This window comes from Cyanistes caeruleus, chromosome 3 (assembly GCF_971803275.1).
Source record: "Cyanistes caeruleus chromosome 3, bCyaCae1.hap1.1, whole genome shotgun sequence".
Taxonomy (NCBI): domain Eukaryota; kingdom Metazoa; phylum Chordata; class Aves; order Passeriformes; family Paridae; genus Cyanistes; species Cyanistes caeruleus.
The window spans coordinates 111,879,979-111,895,614 of NC_141703.1; the positions used below are offsets into that span (position 1 = coordinate 111,879,979).

The following is a 15,636-nucleotide window of genomic DNA, read 5'->3' on the forward strand; positions in this document are numbered from 1 at the left end:
CCAGCAAGGAACATGGATTCTGCCCTTCTCCATAAAATAACTTCAGACTCAGAACAGTTGAGTAGCTTCAGTAGGAGAGGATGAAAACTGTTCCCTTTTTTCACTAGGTGGTTCAGAAGATGCACTGAGTACAGTACCTTGGGTTCTACACTTTTTCCAGCTGAAAATCTTTTGCTGTGCACTCAGAGTCTGTCTCTCACATCCCATGTATACTTAGAGAGAAGCCAAAAAAAAATCAATAATAAAGGAAAAGGTATTTTTCAATGGATTAAAAATCAATAGTACTCCTCATAAATGCTTTAATATAGGAGGAAAGGTAACACTCCATGATCTTGTGGCTCAATGAGACAATCTGCCTGCCACTTCACTCCTAGAAGGAAGCACACATTCTACCAAGAGCTACCTGCTCCACTGCAACATTCAGTGTAATGAGAATTGATGTAATCTGGCTCCTCTGTTACAAAATCTGATCATTTCACCAGCTTGTTTCCTGTAAATCCAACAATCTCTGGCATCTTTGTGGCTCAGACAATCAGTTATTGGACAGACAAGCCTTTCCTCCTAAATCAATAATTCAAATCCAAAGCAGTGACCAAAATCAATCCAACAACCAGAGGTCACTGCAGCCTGATGGATGCGTGGTGACTGGTATGAAATGAGTTTGTGGTTTCACTCAAGGCATAATAGTCAAGAGTCCTTTTATGGGGAAAAAGAAAAAAAAAAAAAAAAAGAAAACATCTTCACAGTTGATAACATTTTCTGTGCTGTGCTGACAGATCTCAAAGAGAAACACAGAAGTGAGGCTAAATGGTCTTCCCTTCCAACAGTGGTGCACTCAAGTATGAGCTTGGTGTCCTTTGAAAAGCTGTCTTGCTGCCTCCTTTCTTTGAGAGAAAAAAAAAATAAATATAAAATTGTGTACCCTTAACTTTGCACTGAAATGTGACCTACTACTTTGAAGACTTTCTAGAACATTTTCTTTCCAGCTGCAACCATGAACCCAAAGATATAAAACAGCATGTACACAGCAAAAAGCTATCTTTAGTTCAGGATATCTGGTGGTCATTACCTGCTCCAACTACTTTATCAATGGATATATTGGAAGCATCCAGTTCCTTGGCAAATTCATGCACAGCTTGGTTGGGATCCTCATAGGTGTGTGGATCTACATAAGTTCTCAGACCTGGGAGCTTCACTGTGTAAAAACAAATTCAGGGAGAAAATGTTACTTAGACTTGAGTAATCCTTTTAAAGAAAGTTCACGAAACCACAGAAACCAAATCAATAGATGGAAAAGGTATTCTTCAAATCTAGTTTCTGTGGATCTTCAGAATCTTTGTGCAGAGTGAAACCTGACATTAATGTACTGCAGAGAAGTGTGACAATCCATTCCAAATATCTGCACTTGTAGTATTTAACTGCTTTTCCAGTATTAAATTACCACTCACCCCTCCCAGGCTGCTACATTTAGATGCTGCCTTACATTGACCCTACCAAAGTAAAAACAAAGGGGCAAGGAACAACATGTGTTGCTACAATCAACCTGAAAAATTCTTAGGAATATATTAAGAAATCAGATTAACTCCAGGTTTTGGTTTTTGTTCCCCTAAGTCCATCAACAAGATGCATAATAAAAAACTTATACATGAAAAAATGCACCCCTGCCTCAATCCCTCTGCCAGAACATACAAGGATGGCAGATAATTGTTCTGAATAAAGGCTGGCTCTAGAGCTTTGTTCCCCATACATTCATGTTAGTATTTTAGCCCCCTCAAGAATTTCCTGGCTAGGGATTGCTGGAAGAGATCAATCCCAACCTGTTCCTCCAACAAAAATGCTGAAAGCAAATCACAGCCTCATTCCCCCTCTCCAGCTCAAAGCCTTGCTTGTGTTTGCACCCAGTACCTTCTGTGCCTGCCTCTGTTGTATTCATTTTACAACAGGAATATATTTTATTAACAAAAAGTGAAATACCCAGCTTGAAGTTTTCTGCTTCTGACACAAACCCTACATTCCCAGACATGTATTCCAGCTTTCCCTAACGGTACCAGTTGGTCTTGTAAAAGATATTAACTCCTTCAACAAACACTGCTTTAACCCACTCAGGAATATCCTTTCTAGCTTAGCATTATTATACTGCAGCAATTTTTTTCACTGCTAAAATAGTTAAACCTTTTTTTGCTGGGCTTGCACAGATGGGAAAAAATACCTTTGGACCATGAGAGCAAGGAATTGTTCTATCAAACAATGCAAAGAGTATGTAAAAGAAGAAAAAAATAAATTTTACAGGGATTTATTGGCCTCAGAACTGACAAAAAAAAAAAAATGATGGAACTGAGTTCCCAAGCTAATTGCCTTGAAAACAATGCAAAGTAAGAGCCATGCTCTCAACACAAGGGCTGCGTGTGCACGGCATTAAAAGCCGACTGTGTTTCCTTCAAGAGCCTGATGATTACAGAATTACCTGCAAGTAAAACAAAAAGTAATTGGCTGTATATTGCTGTTGGTTAAAAATCTTGTAAATGCTCCTTCCCCTCCATGCTGAATGTACATTACAGGCCCCCTCACATCCCCAGTAAAAATAACAATTAAAAGCTTCTGCACTGTGGGGTTTTTGGCTTGGGATTTTTAATGCTGACCCCAGAGGTTCCCAAGATCAGGTGATGGTGGCTGCAAGGAGAATAATCCCTTCACACCAATAATTAAGGGCAGCCTGGGCAGTAACTGGGTTCTGTCATGAAATACAGATAATAAACACGTGCACATGTGTTAAGCTGCACTACTTTACAGCTCATTCTGTGCAAACATAATAATTTACATTTTTATTTTAACAGCACAAATTGCCCTGAAGGTAGCAAAAAAATAAAAAGGCCCAGGCAGAGAAGGCAAAGGGAGAGGATCTGAGGAGGTGAAACATTTTTGTTCCTTTGAAGTAATATTATAGGATTTGTAATAAGGCTGCAGGGAATAGTTCATGGCTGGAGCCTTTTTAAAAGTAATTCAGAGTAAACTGACTGAAATAAACCAGCTGCTGTATTTAAGATGCTGAAAGTTTACGACAGCCAGGGAAGTTACTTTGTCCCTTTTTAGTTCATAGGAGAGATTTGCTTATTCTTTGGGAAAGACTGTAGCTTGGTAGATTAAAAGTTTCAACAGCCACACACGTACATACTTACAAATTCTAACAGATAAGTATCTGCAAAATCTAAAATAAATGATTTTCAAGAACTTCTAACAGACATACCAGGCCCATGATTGGCTCTGGTCTTACTGCACAGTGAATCAGCATGGCACTACTCAGAAAACAGTACATAAATATCTAAAGCCAAATTAAAAGCAATTTAATCCACAGGAATTTAACAGCACTGACATGTTTAAGAATAGTGATTGCAACTTTCCATTGTGTGGGAGTAAGGAGAGCAAATTCTGACCTGTTATTTGTCTGTGACACTTATTTTACTGGCTGCTTTTATTTTATAACCTCATTAAATTTGGATGATGAAGCATTAATTCTATGGGCCACATGTAACTGTAGAGATTTTTTTGAGAATAGTTGTTTAGCAGTTGTTGGGCTGCAGCTTGTGTATCCCCTGGCAGTGCTGGGCAAGGAGACAGAAATTGTGGATATTCATGCTCTTGGCTCTCTGGAGATAAGGAGGGGCAGGAAACTTAAAAGAATAATAATTTGAACAGTCAGAGAACAGTTATTCCATTGTCATGAGGATTGGGAAGCAGCTCTAATTTCCAGCTACTGCAGGTAAATCCCTCATTAAAATGTTAATTCACTTATATTTTGGCAGGGGGCACCTGATTATGGTACCAGCAGCTCCTTTCTTGCAAATAGTAGAGTGCCAATGTTGTGTGAAAAAAACCCCACATATATTAATGCTATGATGTGCTAAGAAATAGAAATATATGGTTCAACCATGGTTTATATGGTGTAGCAGGACACTCATCTGGAGCTGAAACAATTTCAACGATGAACCACTGCTTCTTAATAAACAAAGTCTCATTAGACATCAAGAATTATGTGGGGAAACAAAAAATGGATTTTTTGGTCTTGGTGTCTATGGGGGGCACTACCTTTGCCTGTAAGGATATAAAAATCCAAAGTACAGTAAAAAAAATCAAAACCACTATGTAATCCTCTCATTCCTGATCAGGAATTAAGCTATCACCTTCTTTTCCCCTCAGCTTCTCCTGCTCCAAAACGATTTTTTTCCTGTTTTAAAGGATATATGGATGGAGCTTTGCCCATGAGCCAGTCTTCAGGATCCACAGCTCTGCTGTGGAAAAGTGTAACAAAGCTACACACATTGCAAAGAGGACCCAGGACCAGGTTATTTCTATTATTTCTAGTTGAACTTTGCCAAGGAAACAATTGCCACAGTAGCTGTAGTGTTCATCAAGACAGGTTTAGTTGATTTTTATTTTGCTTTGGGAAAGAAAAATACATTTCTTAGACTTTATATAATGAGGAAGTTGCAGTTTTACTCTAGATTTCAGTGATGCACAGCATAATCAATATCACAGTTCCAACCACATGCATTGTTTGAGCACAGACAGCGATGTTTTGCTCATTACTAACCTGAACACAGATGAAAGAAGTTGAAACAAAGAATAATTGTTTGGGGAAAATCTCCTTACCCACAAGAGAAGGAATAATTCTCTTCCTAATTTCACCTTGGTTTAAGTGAGGTATGGCTCTTTTTTTTTTTTTTTAATTGAAAAATATCAGTTACCTAGGGGATGAATTCAACAGATCTGAAAGCATTAGAAAGCTCCAGTAACTTACAATGGCCATTCCCAAAATGCAGCCTTTTCTCATCAGTGCCATGTTTAGACTTCTTGTATCCACAGAATCTACAAGCAACAGAGAAAAAAAATTAATACAGAGAATTTTATGTGTTAACTGCAGGTGGAAACAGAATAGAATGTTTTCCCCGCACAATTAAATGCCTGTTTGAAAGTTTAATGATATTTACATTCTCTGTGCCCTATAGAGGCATGTGATGTTCTCAGGGAATTTGAGGAAATTGGCTAATGAGAGGATTTGTTGATTTTTGACCCCTACAGTTTAATTTTACAATTGCCTGAGAATGTGTTTATAGCATTTTTTAACAACTGCTGCATGATTTGGGCTGCTAACTCATTACTGACTGTGAGGCAGTGTTTGGAGCTCCTGGGCAGCAGACAAAGAATTAAAAACCAGCCAAAGAATTAAAAACCAGCCACACCACGACACCCGACGTGCCATGGTCATCAGGGACAGCAACAGGAGAAAATGTGCAAATCAGACACCAGACCCACCTCCCAATCAAGATGTACACCACCACTGTGAGGAGAATGATGGCCACTGCTGCTGAAATGGCAATCATCACCACCTGGCTGTTCTCACTGGAGATGGAGAACGCTGCAAAGTCGACACAAAAACACACAGATAACCTCACACACACATCTCATTGATGACATCAGAATTTACATGCATATAAGGGACAGACATCACTATATAGCTTTTTGTCTCCTGGCAGATATTTCATCCAGGACTTAATTTTTCATCAAATAAATAGAAGGGAAGAAAACATAAGACTCCTTTGCCAATCTTTGCCAATTTACCAAAGTCACTTCTGCTGCTCTCAGTTTTTAGTCTCGCTAATTGTAACGACTGCTGGCAAACTGATGCTAATACATAAACATATACACAAATACAAACATTCTTGTCAGGTATGCCCTTTATGTCATGCTCAGTAAAGGGGTATTTCCTTGGCAAGAAATCCCATAATCATCACCTTCCCTTCCCCCTCTGCATGACTGAAATGCTTTTAGGAGCTACGTCTCCCAGGTAAGCCTGACAATATCCACATGAAGGCTGTGGAAAGCCAGGGCATGCAAGCACAGATGTCTAGAGGGAAAATAAGGGCTATTTTCTGCCTTGTTTTGGGTATCTCCCTGTGCTCCCTAAGCATGGAACTTTGGAGTGCTATGCAACGACAGGATGACTTTAGACCTCTGGTGTGAGGACCAATCTCCAGCAGAGACCTCCTGAGCTCCCCCGAGCACAGCAGAATTAAACTCCTCAGTGCTCCAAACTGAGCTGGGGGCTCCCACCCCTGGCCCACACAGGGCAGAGAGCCCCTCTCTAGGGTCACATCATTCCCATCTCTGCCTATTACACACCCACAACTGCACCCAGTTATGATAACTTGGTAACACAGGAACAAACTTGTGCCGTTCTGAGCAATATCTGTGTGATTTGTATGCTTATTGAGATGTGCACCACTGTCTCCTTCCACACTTCTGCTTTTTCATTTTATCCTTCTTTTGGTAACATTGCAGAGAAAACTCATTAACCTCTAAGCTGTTAATTTTTTATTTTTTTTTTTTACCTCTGCAACATATTTTTTTCCTCCTTGCTGTAATTGTCCTATCTTGAATTCTAGTTTCAACTAGAATGCCAAAGTTGCAAGTCACCATAACAGCAATTTGTAATTCTTTTTTCTAAACATGAAGCTTGTTTGCCTTTCAGAATAAGAACTGGGGGGGAAGAAGGAAGAAGTGGGGATATATTGCTTATCCCAAATATACACAGAATCAGGGTGAAAGATTTGGCTTGACACTACTCTTTGTTCTTCCATCACACTTCCTCCCTCAGCAAGAGCCACGGTCTAGCAAGGCAGCAGTTCTGGCCTGAGGTAGAAGCAGGGTAGGGAATGGAAGAAAACACCACCTGTGATAGTTCTGGGATACTCTTTATAGCCTGTTTCAAGTTTAATGATAAAGCATAAAGTCACACAGCAACGCTACCAAGAAAGACACATCATAAATAGTTATGAGACACTTTTCCTCAGCTAGAAAAGGAGTGAAAGCAGCCATTCAGATCAGTCAGGAGCTGGGCAGGATGTCAGCATAAACCATTTGAACAAATACATACAGTCTGGGCTGGTCTCAAACTCAAACTTGCGGCTGCTTGTCCCATATCCAGCTGCAGTTCGGGCTCGGATTTGGAAGACATAGGTGGTGTCAGGCTTGAGGCCACTGATGGTCACGTTGGTGCCTCTGGCTCTCAAAATAGTATAGCTTGTCTCTTGTTCCTGCTTTTGGAAAAAAACATTATCAGATTAAAACCACACCCTTAAAAAAACTGGTGGTTGGTACTAAATTACTACAAACGTCCTGGAGAGGACTGGCATATATTTGAATATTTATAGCCTGACATAAGCTTGTACAAACATTGATTTTCAATCATCTTTTAACAAGATATCTTAAAGCATCAGATTTGCCGTGGTAATGTGCTGTAAATGGAACACTAGACATGAGGAGTTTATGACATGTTATTAAATGGTTTTGCATCATTTTGTCCATAGTCTGTAATACAACAAGAAAATTATTAAAAGATTATTTAAAAAAACATAAATCAGATTTGCCTACTGCACTGAACTGGAAGTTGTAACAGGCCAGCTTAGACATTTTAGGGCCCTGCAGAGCTGTTGCAGGATGCAGTTTTTACTGCCTCACATTTTACAAGACAGTGGTTACCTTTATAAGAGTCAGAAGGGAAAGCCCACTTGGGCTCCTCAGCTCAGCAAAAAGGCAGATTTAGCTGGTTTTCTATTGTGCTATAAAAACTATGAGATAGTTGTGTCCATCCTCATTTGGACAAAACCACACTGAACTCAGTCCTGGACTATGTTCATAACCCCTCTCTGCTTAACACTCACCTATGTCTGACATAATGTATTTTATATAAAATGAGAGAAGGACTGGTTTGTAATTTGGTAGGTTTGGATACACTTCACACTGTGTAAAAAGCTAATCCTGATAAAAGTATGTCTCAGTCCCACTGTAAGCACATAATCTTAACGTTTAAGCATGCATTTGGAGCCTGAGGTACTGCTTATTTTTACTAAAGCCATCTTGTACCAAAAGAGCATTTTTGGCTTCCTAAATATGGCAGCTGGAACTGTCTCAGGAAAAAAAAAACAACCTCTTGGCCAGCAGCCACACATGTGGGAAACTGTGAGAATCTCAATTGTTTAGGCTCCCCACCATGAACTTCTCTGTTCTGGAGGTGGTGGGGATTTCATGTGATGTCCTTTTGCTTTGAACCCTGGGCTGAACACTGCAGCCATTGAATTTTGCCGGGCTGAGAGCAGAACCCCAGCGAACGCACGTCGTGGGCAGAGAATCTCACCTAACTCCCATCCTGTTTTATGGCATTGCATTAGCTGCTGAGGGGCTGACATTTCAACTCCAACAGCACTGGAGCGCCAGGGCACGAGCACAGGGGTTGGAAAACACCCAACACACTCACTGCCAAGGCCATTTCACCTCCACGTGTAGAGTTCAAGTGACTGGAGTTGTTTTAGGGTGTTTACTCTGCCCTGCTGTCTGCAGGAATAGAGTCAGGATATTCTAGGTTAGTAGGTGAACATCAGAAACTGTTCACTTTGGTGCTAAAGAAGCCTAAGTGCCCTGTTCTTGGCAGTCTTTGATACAGAGAAACAGAAACATTTAGACCATAGTTAGGGGAATTGCCAGAATCTCCACGTAATATTCAACATTATGCCCATGAGAAATCACAGTGAAAGGAAAAAAAGAAAGGGAAAAAAAAAAAAAAACAAACAGAAAAAGCAGCTAAGCCTGTGCCTAAAAGTTACCATCCAGGATCCAAACCTCAGGTAGGGTAAGCTGGAGCCAGTCTTCAAAGAATGACTGTAAAAATGTTGACCATGGCCCATTTTCTTTGCACAGTAAAAATAAAAAGGAAATCAAAAACTGGGCCTCCTCAGAGTTTCCCAATACTTCTCTAAAAAGTTCTCTGTTCTAAATTCAGGGGAGCAAATGTACAGGAAGACACTCTAAATAGCTGACAGGCTTGAGTAAAATTATTTATTTTTGAACTAACAAAGGCCTAGTATTATAATTTGCAGGCTTTCCTTATCTTGTCATTCAGTTGGATGTAGGCAACTATTTTAATTTCAAAGGCATAATAATCTTGTCTTTAAAACACAACATCTTTTGTGTATGCTATGACTGGACATTCATTTTGATCTCGCTTCAGGCTGCTTTTATGAAATGCAAACATTTCCTTCTGGTGCAGATACATATGTGCAAGGGAAAATACAGTCATGGCCCTGTCTGTTAATAATCCACGCTGGAACTTGGAAAATAAACCTTTAAAACAATGGTATGGAGGATGTCATGGTATCTCAGTTTATGGGAAGCTTTTTACACACATATTTTGTAAGTCATTTTTTATGTTACTAGTAATCAAATCAGTGCAACACCACATAAAAGCCCAAGTTTATCTTTCTTGGGGATAAGGCAAAACTTCAGAGATACAGCACTATAGCTGCCATAAGCAGAAGGAAAGCACAAAAAGGAGAGTCAGTCTTTGCCAAGCAGAACTTTAAGCAAACACTCTGAGGATAAATTTGAACTTGGATGCACAAAGCAATTTCTTCCTGAATACCTCTGCATAGTTTACCAGACACAATCTTTGCTGGGAAGCAAATCCTGCTATTGCTAGTGTCTCATCTGCAAGTGACATTTTATAATTTGATACTTTGTTTTACAGAAAACATTTTGGAGACATTTTAAATGGATAGTGGCAGTAACAGTAAGGGTGAATGGTTTTCCCTTTTACAGATAAGAACAGCAAGTGCTTATATTATAGAGGAAAAATATTTTTTCCATCAGCTTTATGTGCACTTGAGAGGCCAAAACCTGACTACACATTTCTGGGAGGCGGCCACAGTCCTGATACTGCTCCCCTTTATTGCCAGAAGTGAGCTCTTCATGGATATGACATTTTCTACAAGTCTTGTGGAGTATTTGTGGCCTACCTGCATTTAAAGCCAGAATAGTAAGAGTTTAAAAGCAACAAAGTGAATTTGAATATAAAGCAGATTTTCAGCCTCAAAGTGCAGAGTTCTGTGTTGCCTGTAGCCACTGATCACACAATTTCTATGCAAAAAAGGAATTGCAAAAGCAAATCCATTATAGCAACGTGAGCCTGCAGCTGAATTTCATTCATTGTTTGCAGAGGACTCCATCTTAATAAAGTGCACATGATTTAATTGCAAGCCACATATTCAGCTGAAACAATTAATAGTTTATGAGTGGTATTTAAGAGATGGCTTTTTTCTGTACCTTCACATGACAAGATACTCCTTCATGAGGACATGATTATGTGAACAAGGACAAGGAGGAAACAAAGAATAGGGCTCGTGCAAGAAAAACACATGGCTTTGTTTTTTATGCACTTTGATGGCTGAGACACTTAAAATTCAGCACAGCATTATATGGATGAACTAAACTAAGGTGTCATTTAGTATCATTAACTTAGCATAAAATGTTACGCCTTACCATAAAATAAATGCCTAAAAATTCCATATGGTCTCCCTCTGAAAGAAGATTTTGTTTCTTTTAAATGTTTTGAATAAATATTCTCTGGGGCTTCACAATAAAGCTCTAAATTTTTTTTCAAAAAATACAATTCTATTTCAAACACTGCTTCTGAAAAACTGCCACTCAGTTCATCATGCCATGAAGTGTTCAAAGCCTGGCTGGATGGGGATTTGGACAGCCTGGGATAGTGGAAATTATCCCTGCCTATAGCAGGGGGTTGTAACTGGATGATCTTAAAGGTCCCTTCCAACCCAGGCCATTCTGATTTATTAAAAAGAGTTAAAATAGTTTCCTAAAGCTTTTTTTCCTAAAGCTAATTTCTTTAGACACATCTAAAGCCCTGCTCTTTCAGCTACACAAAGCAAATAACTGGTGAAAAAAACCAAATGAGCAGGATAATTAACTACCCTTGAGAAACAGAATATATTTCACATCTTTTATGACAACAATCCATGAGAAAAAAAAACTACAAGATATTATAATTTGGATACATGACACTGTATTTTTTTATTCCAAAACTCTTGTAGTATCCTAAATACTTTAAGACCAGCTTAGCAAAATAATGTCACGAACAAGATGTATGACAGAATTGGGCTGACCTGCATTGCTCTATTAATGCTCTATTTTTAATTTCTAAGAGATGACGAAAGACATGTCAACTGAAAACAAGCAGGATGAAAAAGGATGGCTCCACATAAATAATCTACCAGCAATCAGGTATGATTTGTCAGGAGAAATATCCAGATTTGCTAACTCAGAAGGGCTTATTTCCACTCAGCAGCAGTGGATTTTCTGATGAGCACCAGCAAGATGATTTCTGAAGAAGAAAATCAAATGGACTGGACCAGTTTGAAAAGAAACCTCTCCTTTTAAAAGAGGAGGGAAGGAAGCATGCTTAGGGACGCCAGGCTGAAAAGCAGCATCTTCCAAAAAGTGTTTTCTGGAGGAATGAAGAGTATTCCACATGAGCTGCTCTGGCCCCCGGTAAGTTTATCGAAGAACTAGTTTTGAACCTCTTACAATTTGCAAAGATTACAAATACATAGATTCAAACCTCCTGACAGCAGATTTGCTTTTCACATTTTTTTTTTCCCCTCATAAACCCTGAGGAATAGGCTTCTGACTCCCCAAGGGCCTGCAGAACACACATTAAAAGCGCTGCTGCCAGAAGGTTGGCTTTTTAAAAGCCTTTTGCTCTAAATGGCCTGGCTCCCATTGTCAAGCACTTGGCTCCCTGGTTTAAGAAAACTGTCTGGTGCATATGAACTCTTGATCACAGACTTCAAAGGGGAGAAACATATGTGCAAGATCAGCCTCCCAAGACTGGTGGGTTGTCTTATAAAGCTGTCTTATGACAACCAATTGCTCCCTGAGAGTGGATACACCCGGTGGGAATAGGAGCTGTGTGCTCTGTCTGTGCATAAAACAGCACTGGACGGCAATTTTCCTGAGCAGAAAACCCCATTTTCGGTGTAGAAAGATGACCAAAACATCCCAAACCAACACAAATAAAACTTATTGGTGATTTAATTAAAATTAACTGACTGCTCACGGCAGGAAAAAAAAATCTCTCCTTTTGGGGCAAATAAAACCCAAGAGATTACCTGTGCTGGTTTTGGCTGGGGTAGAATTAATTTTATTCAGCGTATCTAGCTGTGGCTTTGGGAATTGCACTGAAAACAGACAGGTTTGATAATATAGAGATATTTTTGTTATTGCTGAGCAGTGGTTACAGGGTCAAGGCCTCTTACACCTTTCCAAAGAGGCACCTGGGGGTGAACAAGGATTTGGGAGGTGACACAGCCAGGACAGCTGGTTCCAGCTGAGAACATGGATATCCCATCCCATCCCACATGGCACCACGCTCAGCATGCTAGGCTGGGGAAGGAGAAGGAAGAGGGGGATATTTGAGTGATGGCATTTGTCACCCCAAGTCCCTATTACATGTGATGGAGCCCTGCTTTCCTGGGGATGACTGAAACTGATCCTGTCCCTATTGAAATTAAAAAAAAACCCAAAACAATGTGGAAGTCCACAGGTGCTGCTCCATTAAGTGAGACTGAGTTGAAAAGTTTTGGATGATTTCTTTTTCTCCCATTATCACTAGCACAAGGTATGTTTAGATTTTTACCAAGATGTTTGATGGTTCAAGGGCTCACCAAAAAAACTCTTCCCAAAATCAGATTACGTATATTTGGGAGAAATCTTTTCAGCATCCAGCCTTCTGATCCTCTTTCTTCATCACAAGATCAGGCATGCACTACCAAGACCACATTGTCCCACTCCAAAGCTCCATGAAAATAATTTCTAAAGATTAATTCAAAACTCATGGAAATGGAGTATTTTTAACAGCATTTCTTAGAGGATATTATAACTACATCTTCTCTGGTACGTATGAAATATAAGCCTGAATATTAGATATGAAGACTGTTAGCAAATGCTCAGTTAAACCAGAATTCTGGCATTTTTTCCAAAGTTTGTTAACTCCAGGAGCTATATATCAAATAGAACTTTCAATAGATCTATCAAAAAATGGCTAATAGCACACTTCTCAATCTCCATGGCAATTAATGGTCTTTTCAATTCTACCACCAAGACCTCATAAAAACATTCTATTAAAAAGACTTTTTTTTCCCCTAAATATAGGTCTCTGTAGGATGTCTAAATAAACCGTTGTAAATAAAAGAAAATGGCAATAAAAAGCAGAAGGTAGCTTTTCTTTCATTTGCAGTCATTTGCTTACAATTTATGAAAAATTCAGTTATTAATAAGAAAGAACTTTCACAGTCCAAGCCAGCTCAATAGGCCAGCCAACATTTTCCAAACAATTTTCATGCAAAAGATGCTCGTGCCACAGGGAAGTGGGTAAAGGTATGGACACTGACAGCAAGACAGAACAGCATAACAAGAAAATTTCAGTCAGCAAAATAAGAAATAAATTACATATTGACTGTGTTACTCTGTGTTTGTTCTGATGTGCTTGGGCACGGGCTTGCTAGACAACACAGGGATTTCACTTTGTGTTTCCTGATGTTCCCATTACCAAAAATCGAGCAGTTCCGACACTCAGTGCCAGGGAGGCAGACTGAACGGACCTGAGTGTTTCTGAATCCTTAACACGGGCAAGATGCAATGGTTTCATCCCAGCACTGCTGGGAAAAACCCCTCCCCTTCCATCTTCCCACCTTTTCATAGTACTTGACCTCGTAGTCCAAGATGATCCCGTTGGGATGCTCAGGCTCCTGCCAAGAGAGGGACACGCTGTTCCTGGACGTCCTGTCCTTCCTTATGACTGTGATGGGGGACGGAGCTGCAGAGGGGTGGGGGGAGGAGGGCAGGGAGAGAAGCAAAGCGAGTTTATCTCCGCTGTGGCTCTTGGCAAAGAGCGCGGTTTCCATTCCATCCCAGCAGAGGTCTGGCCCAGGGAGCAGCTGGACTGCAGCTCCTGCCTCTGAGCACCCCGGCCTCCTGGAAAACCTGCTGAGGTTTCCTCCTCCACTGCAGGACTGGTGGCAAGGCAGCAGCAGATGGTTTTGATCTGCTACTACAGTGTAAGAAATGACATACATTCAATGGAGGAAAATGCAGAGCAAAACAGCAGCACTACCTGTTTGTTATAATGCTGAGGTATTATCATTACCAGACTCTGCAGAACTCTGATAACATTTTGATAGGGAAGGCTAAAAGGGTGCTGGGATGCATTAGGAACAAGGAGCTCTGGTACTCATGGCTGGGAATAACCATCAGCACAACCCAGCCTCTTTGGCATCATCATTTGGTAAATTCTCCAGAAGAAAATTGCTCCCATACACACTTTTCTTTCACCACATTTCTTTGAAAATGAAAACGAATAAAAAAGAAACATCTAAACTGCAAAGTAATGTAATTTTTTCATGTGCATTGATCAGGGTTAGGCATGACAACTGATTGCATACCACAGGATCACCCACCACCCACCACAACTTGGGAATAATACCAATGTTAAACACACACATAAAAAATCATAATTACTTAAGATTCTTGAACACTGCTTCAGTTTTAGACCACCCAGCTCCATAAGTTGTTCCAAGACCAGGTCTGGGTTTCCTGGACTCACTGAAAGCCATGCAATTTTTTAGAATTATTTTGTTTTGTTTTGTTTCTTTTTGGTTGGCTTTCCACTCCAAATGCTTCTCTTCCACGGCTTTGGCCAAAATTAATCAGATTATATTTTACAGATCACACACTGAAGGTTGTAACTGTCATTTCAAAAAAAATCTTTTACTAATAAACAGCCTTTTATCTTAACATGTAAATAAAATCTGTTTATAAGTTCAACATTTGCTGTCCTAATAAAAATGCTCTAGAGCTGATCTCAACAATTTAGTATCAGATGAATCCTCTGAAGCTTTTATTGTTCATATAAAACTAGTTGCACTTTAAGCCATTACATATTTGCATTCTTCAGCCAATGCCCTTTCCATTTGGGTTTTCATTTCTGTAAAATAAATTTCAATAGTCAGAAGGAAAAGAAAATATAAAAACAATAAGAAAATGAAAGAAAAAGAAATGTTTTCATTAAAACAAATTTTTGAAAATTCATTCTGCTTTTGATTTTTCTAAACTTCTGGCAAAATACACTTTCTAGTCACGAGTCACAATCTAAGTATTGAAATCCTCCTTTAACAGAGCGGAGGATCCACTTTTTCATGTTCATTCCAGGTTGAACACATCCTCTGAACAGCATTTTCACATTTCACGTGGTTCACAAAAGATTAAAAAGTGGCAATTTTTTTTTTTTTTTTTTTTTCCAGCAGGAGGAATTCATCCTGAATTTAAATTCCTAAAAAATCAGTTTGGGAGAAGTAGACAGGATTTGTGTGCAACAAACATCCTTCAGCAATTCCACTTGGATTCCACAAACCAGTGCCAGAGCCAAAACACAAAGCGCTTAGCATGCTGAACTTCCCTGCTGTAGCCAGCTCCATGGGAACTCATATATCCATACTTGCTGCTTTTATGCTCTCCTAAGTCATTTTTATGTCTTCTTTTTAAGTCAAGCTATTTATCTCTCTTTTCCTTAATTTCTTTTTTTTTTTTGGTACGTGAATAGATTGTCAAGCCCGGTACCCTGCTGGTAACATTTCCCATTAAGGTAAAATTAATACTGATTTTATGAATAATTAATATATGATTAACAGAAATGGCTTTTTCCCTAATAAATTATGGTAATTTTGCTCTAACAGA

The 15,636-nt window shown here is 39.4% G+C and overlaps 1 protein-coding gene across 5 annotated transcripts in view; it reads right to left on the minus strand.

The window, feature by feature from the left end:
- The window catches only part of EPHA3 (EPH receptor A3), a 177,399-nt gene that overhangs the window by 35,596 nt on the left and 126,167 nt on the right, over window positions 1-15,636 (minus strand). For 3 of the 5 annotated variants that reach the window (XM_086883592.1, XM_086883595.1, XM_086883594.1), the window contains 5 exons: window positions 13,596-13,720; window positions 6,932-7,094; window positions 5,311-5,413; window positions 4,796-4,863; window positions 1,070-1,195 (listed from right to left, as the gene is read on the minus strand). In XM_086883592.1, coding sequence (XP_086739718.1) covers window positions 1,070-1,195; window positions 4,796-4,863; window positions 5,311-5,413; window positions 6,932-7,094; window positions 13,596-13,720 — 585 coding nt within the window. The remainder of the gene's footprint in view (window positions 1-1,069; window positions 1,196-4,795; window positions 4,864-5,310; window positions 5,414-6,931; window positions 7,095-13,595; window positions 13,721-15,636) is intronic. The other 2 variants (XM_086883593.1, XM_086883596.1) reach the window with 1 other exon arrangement.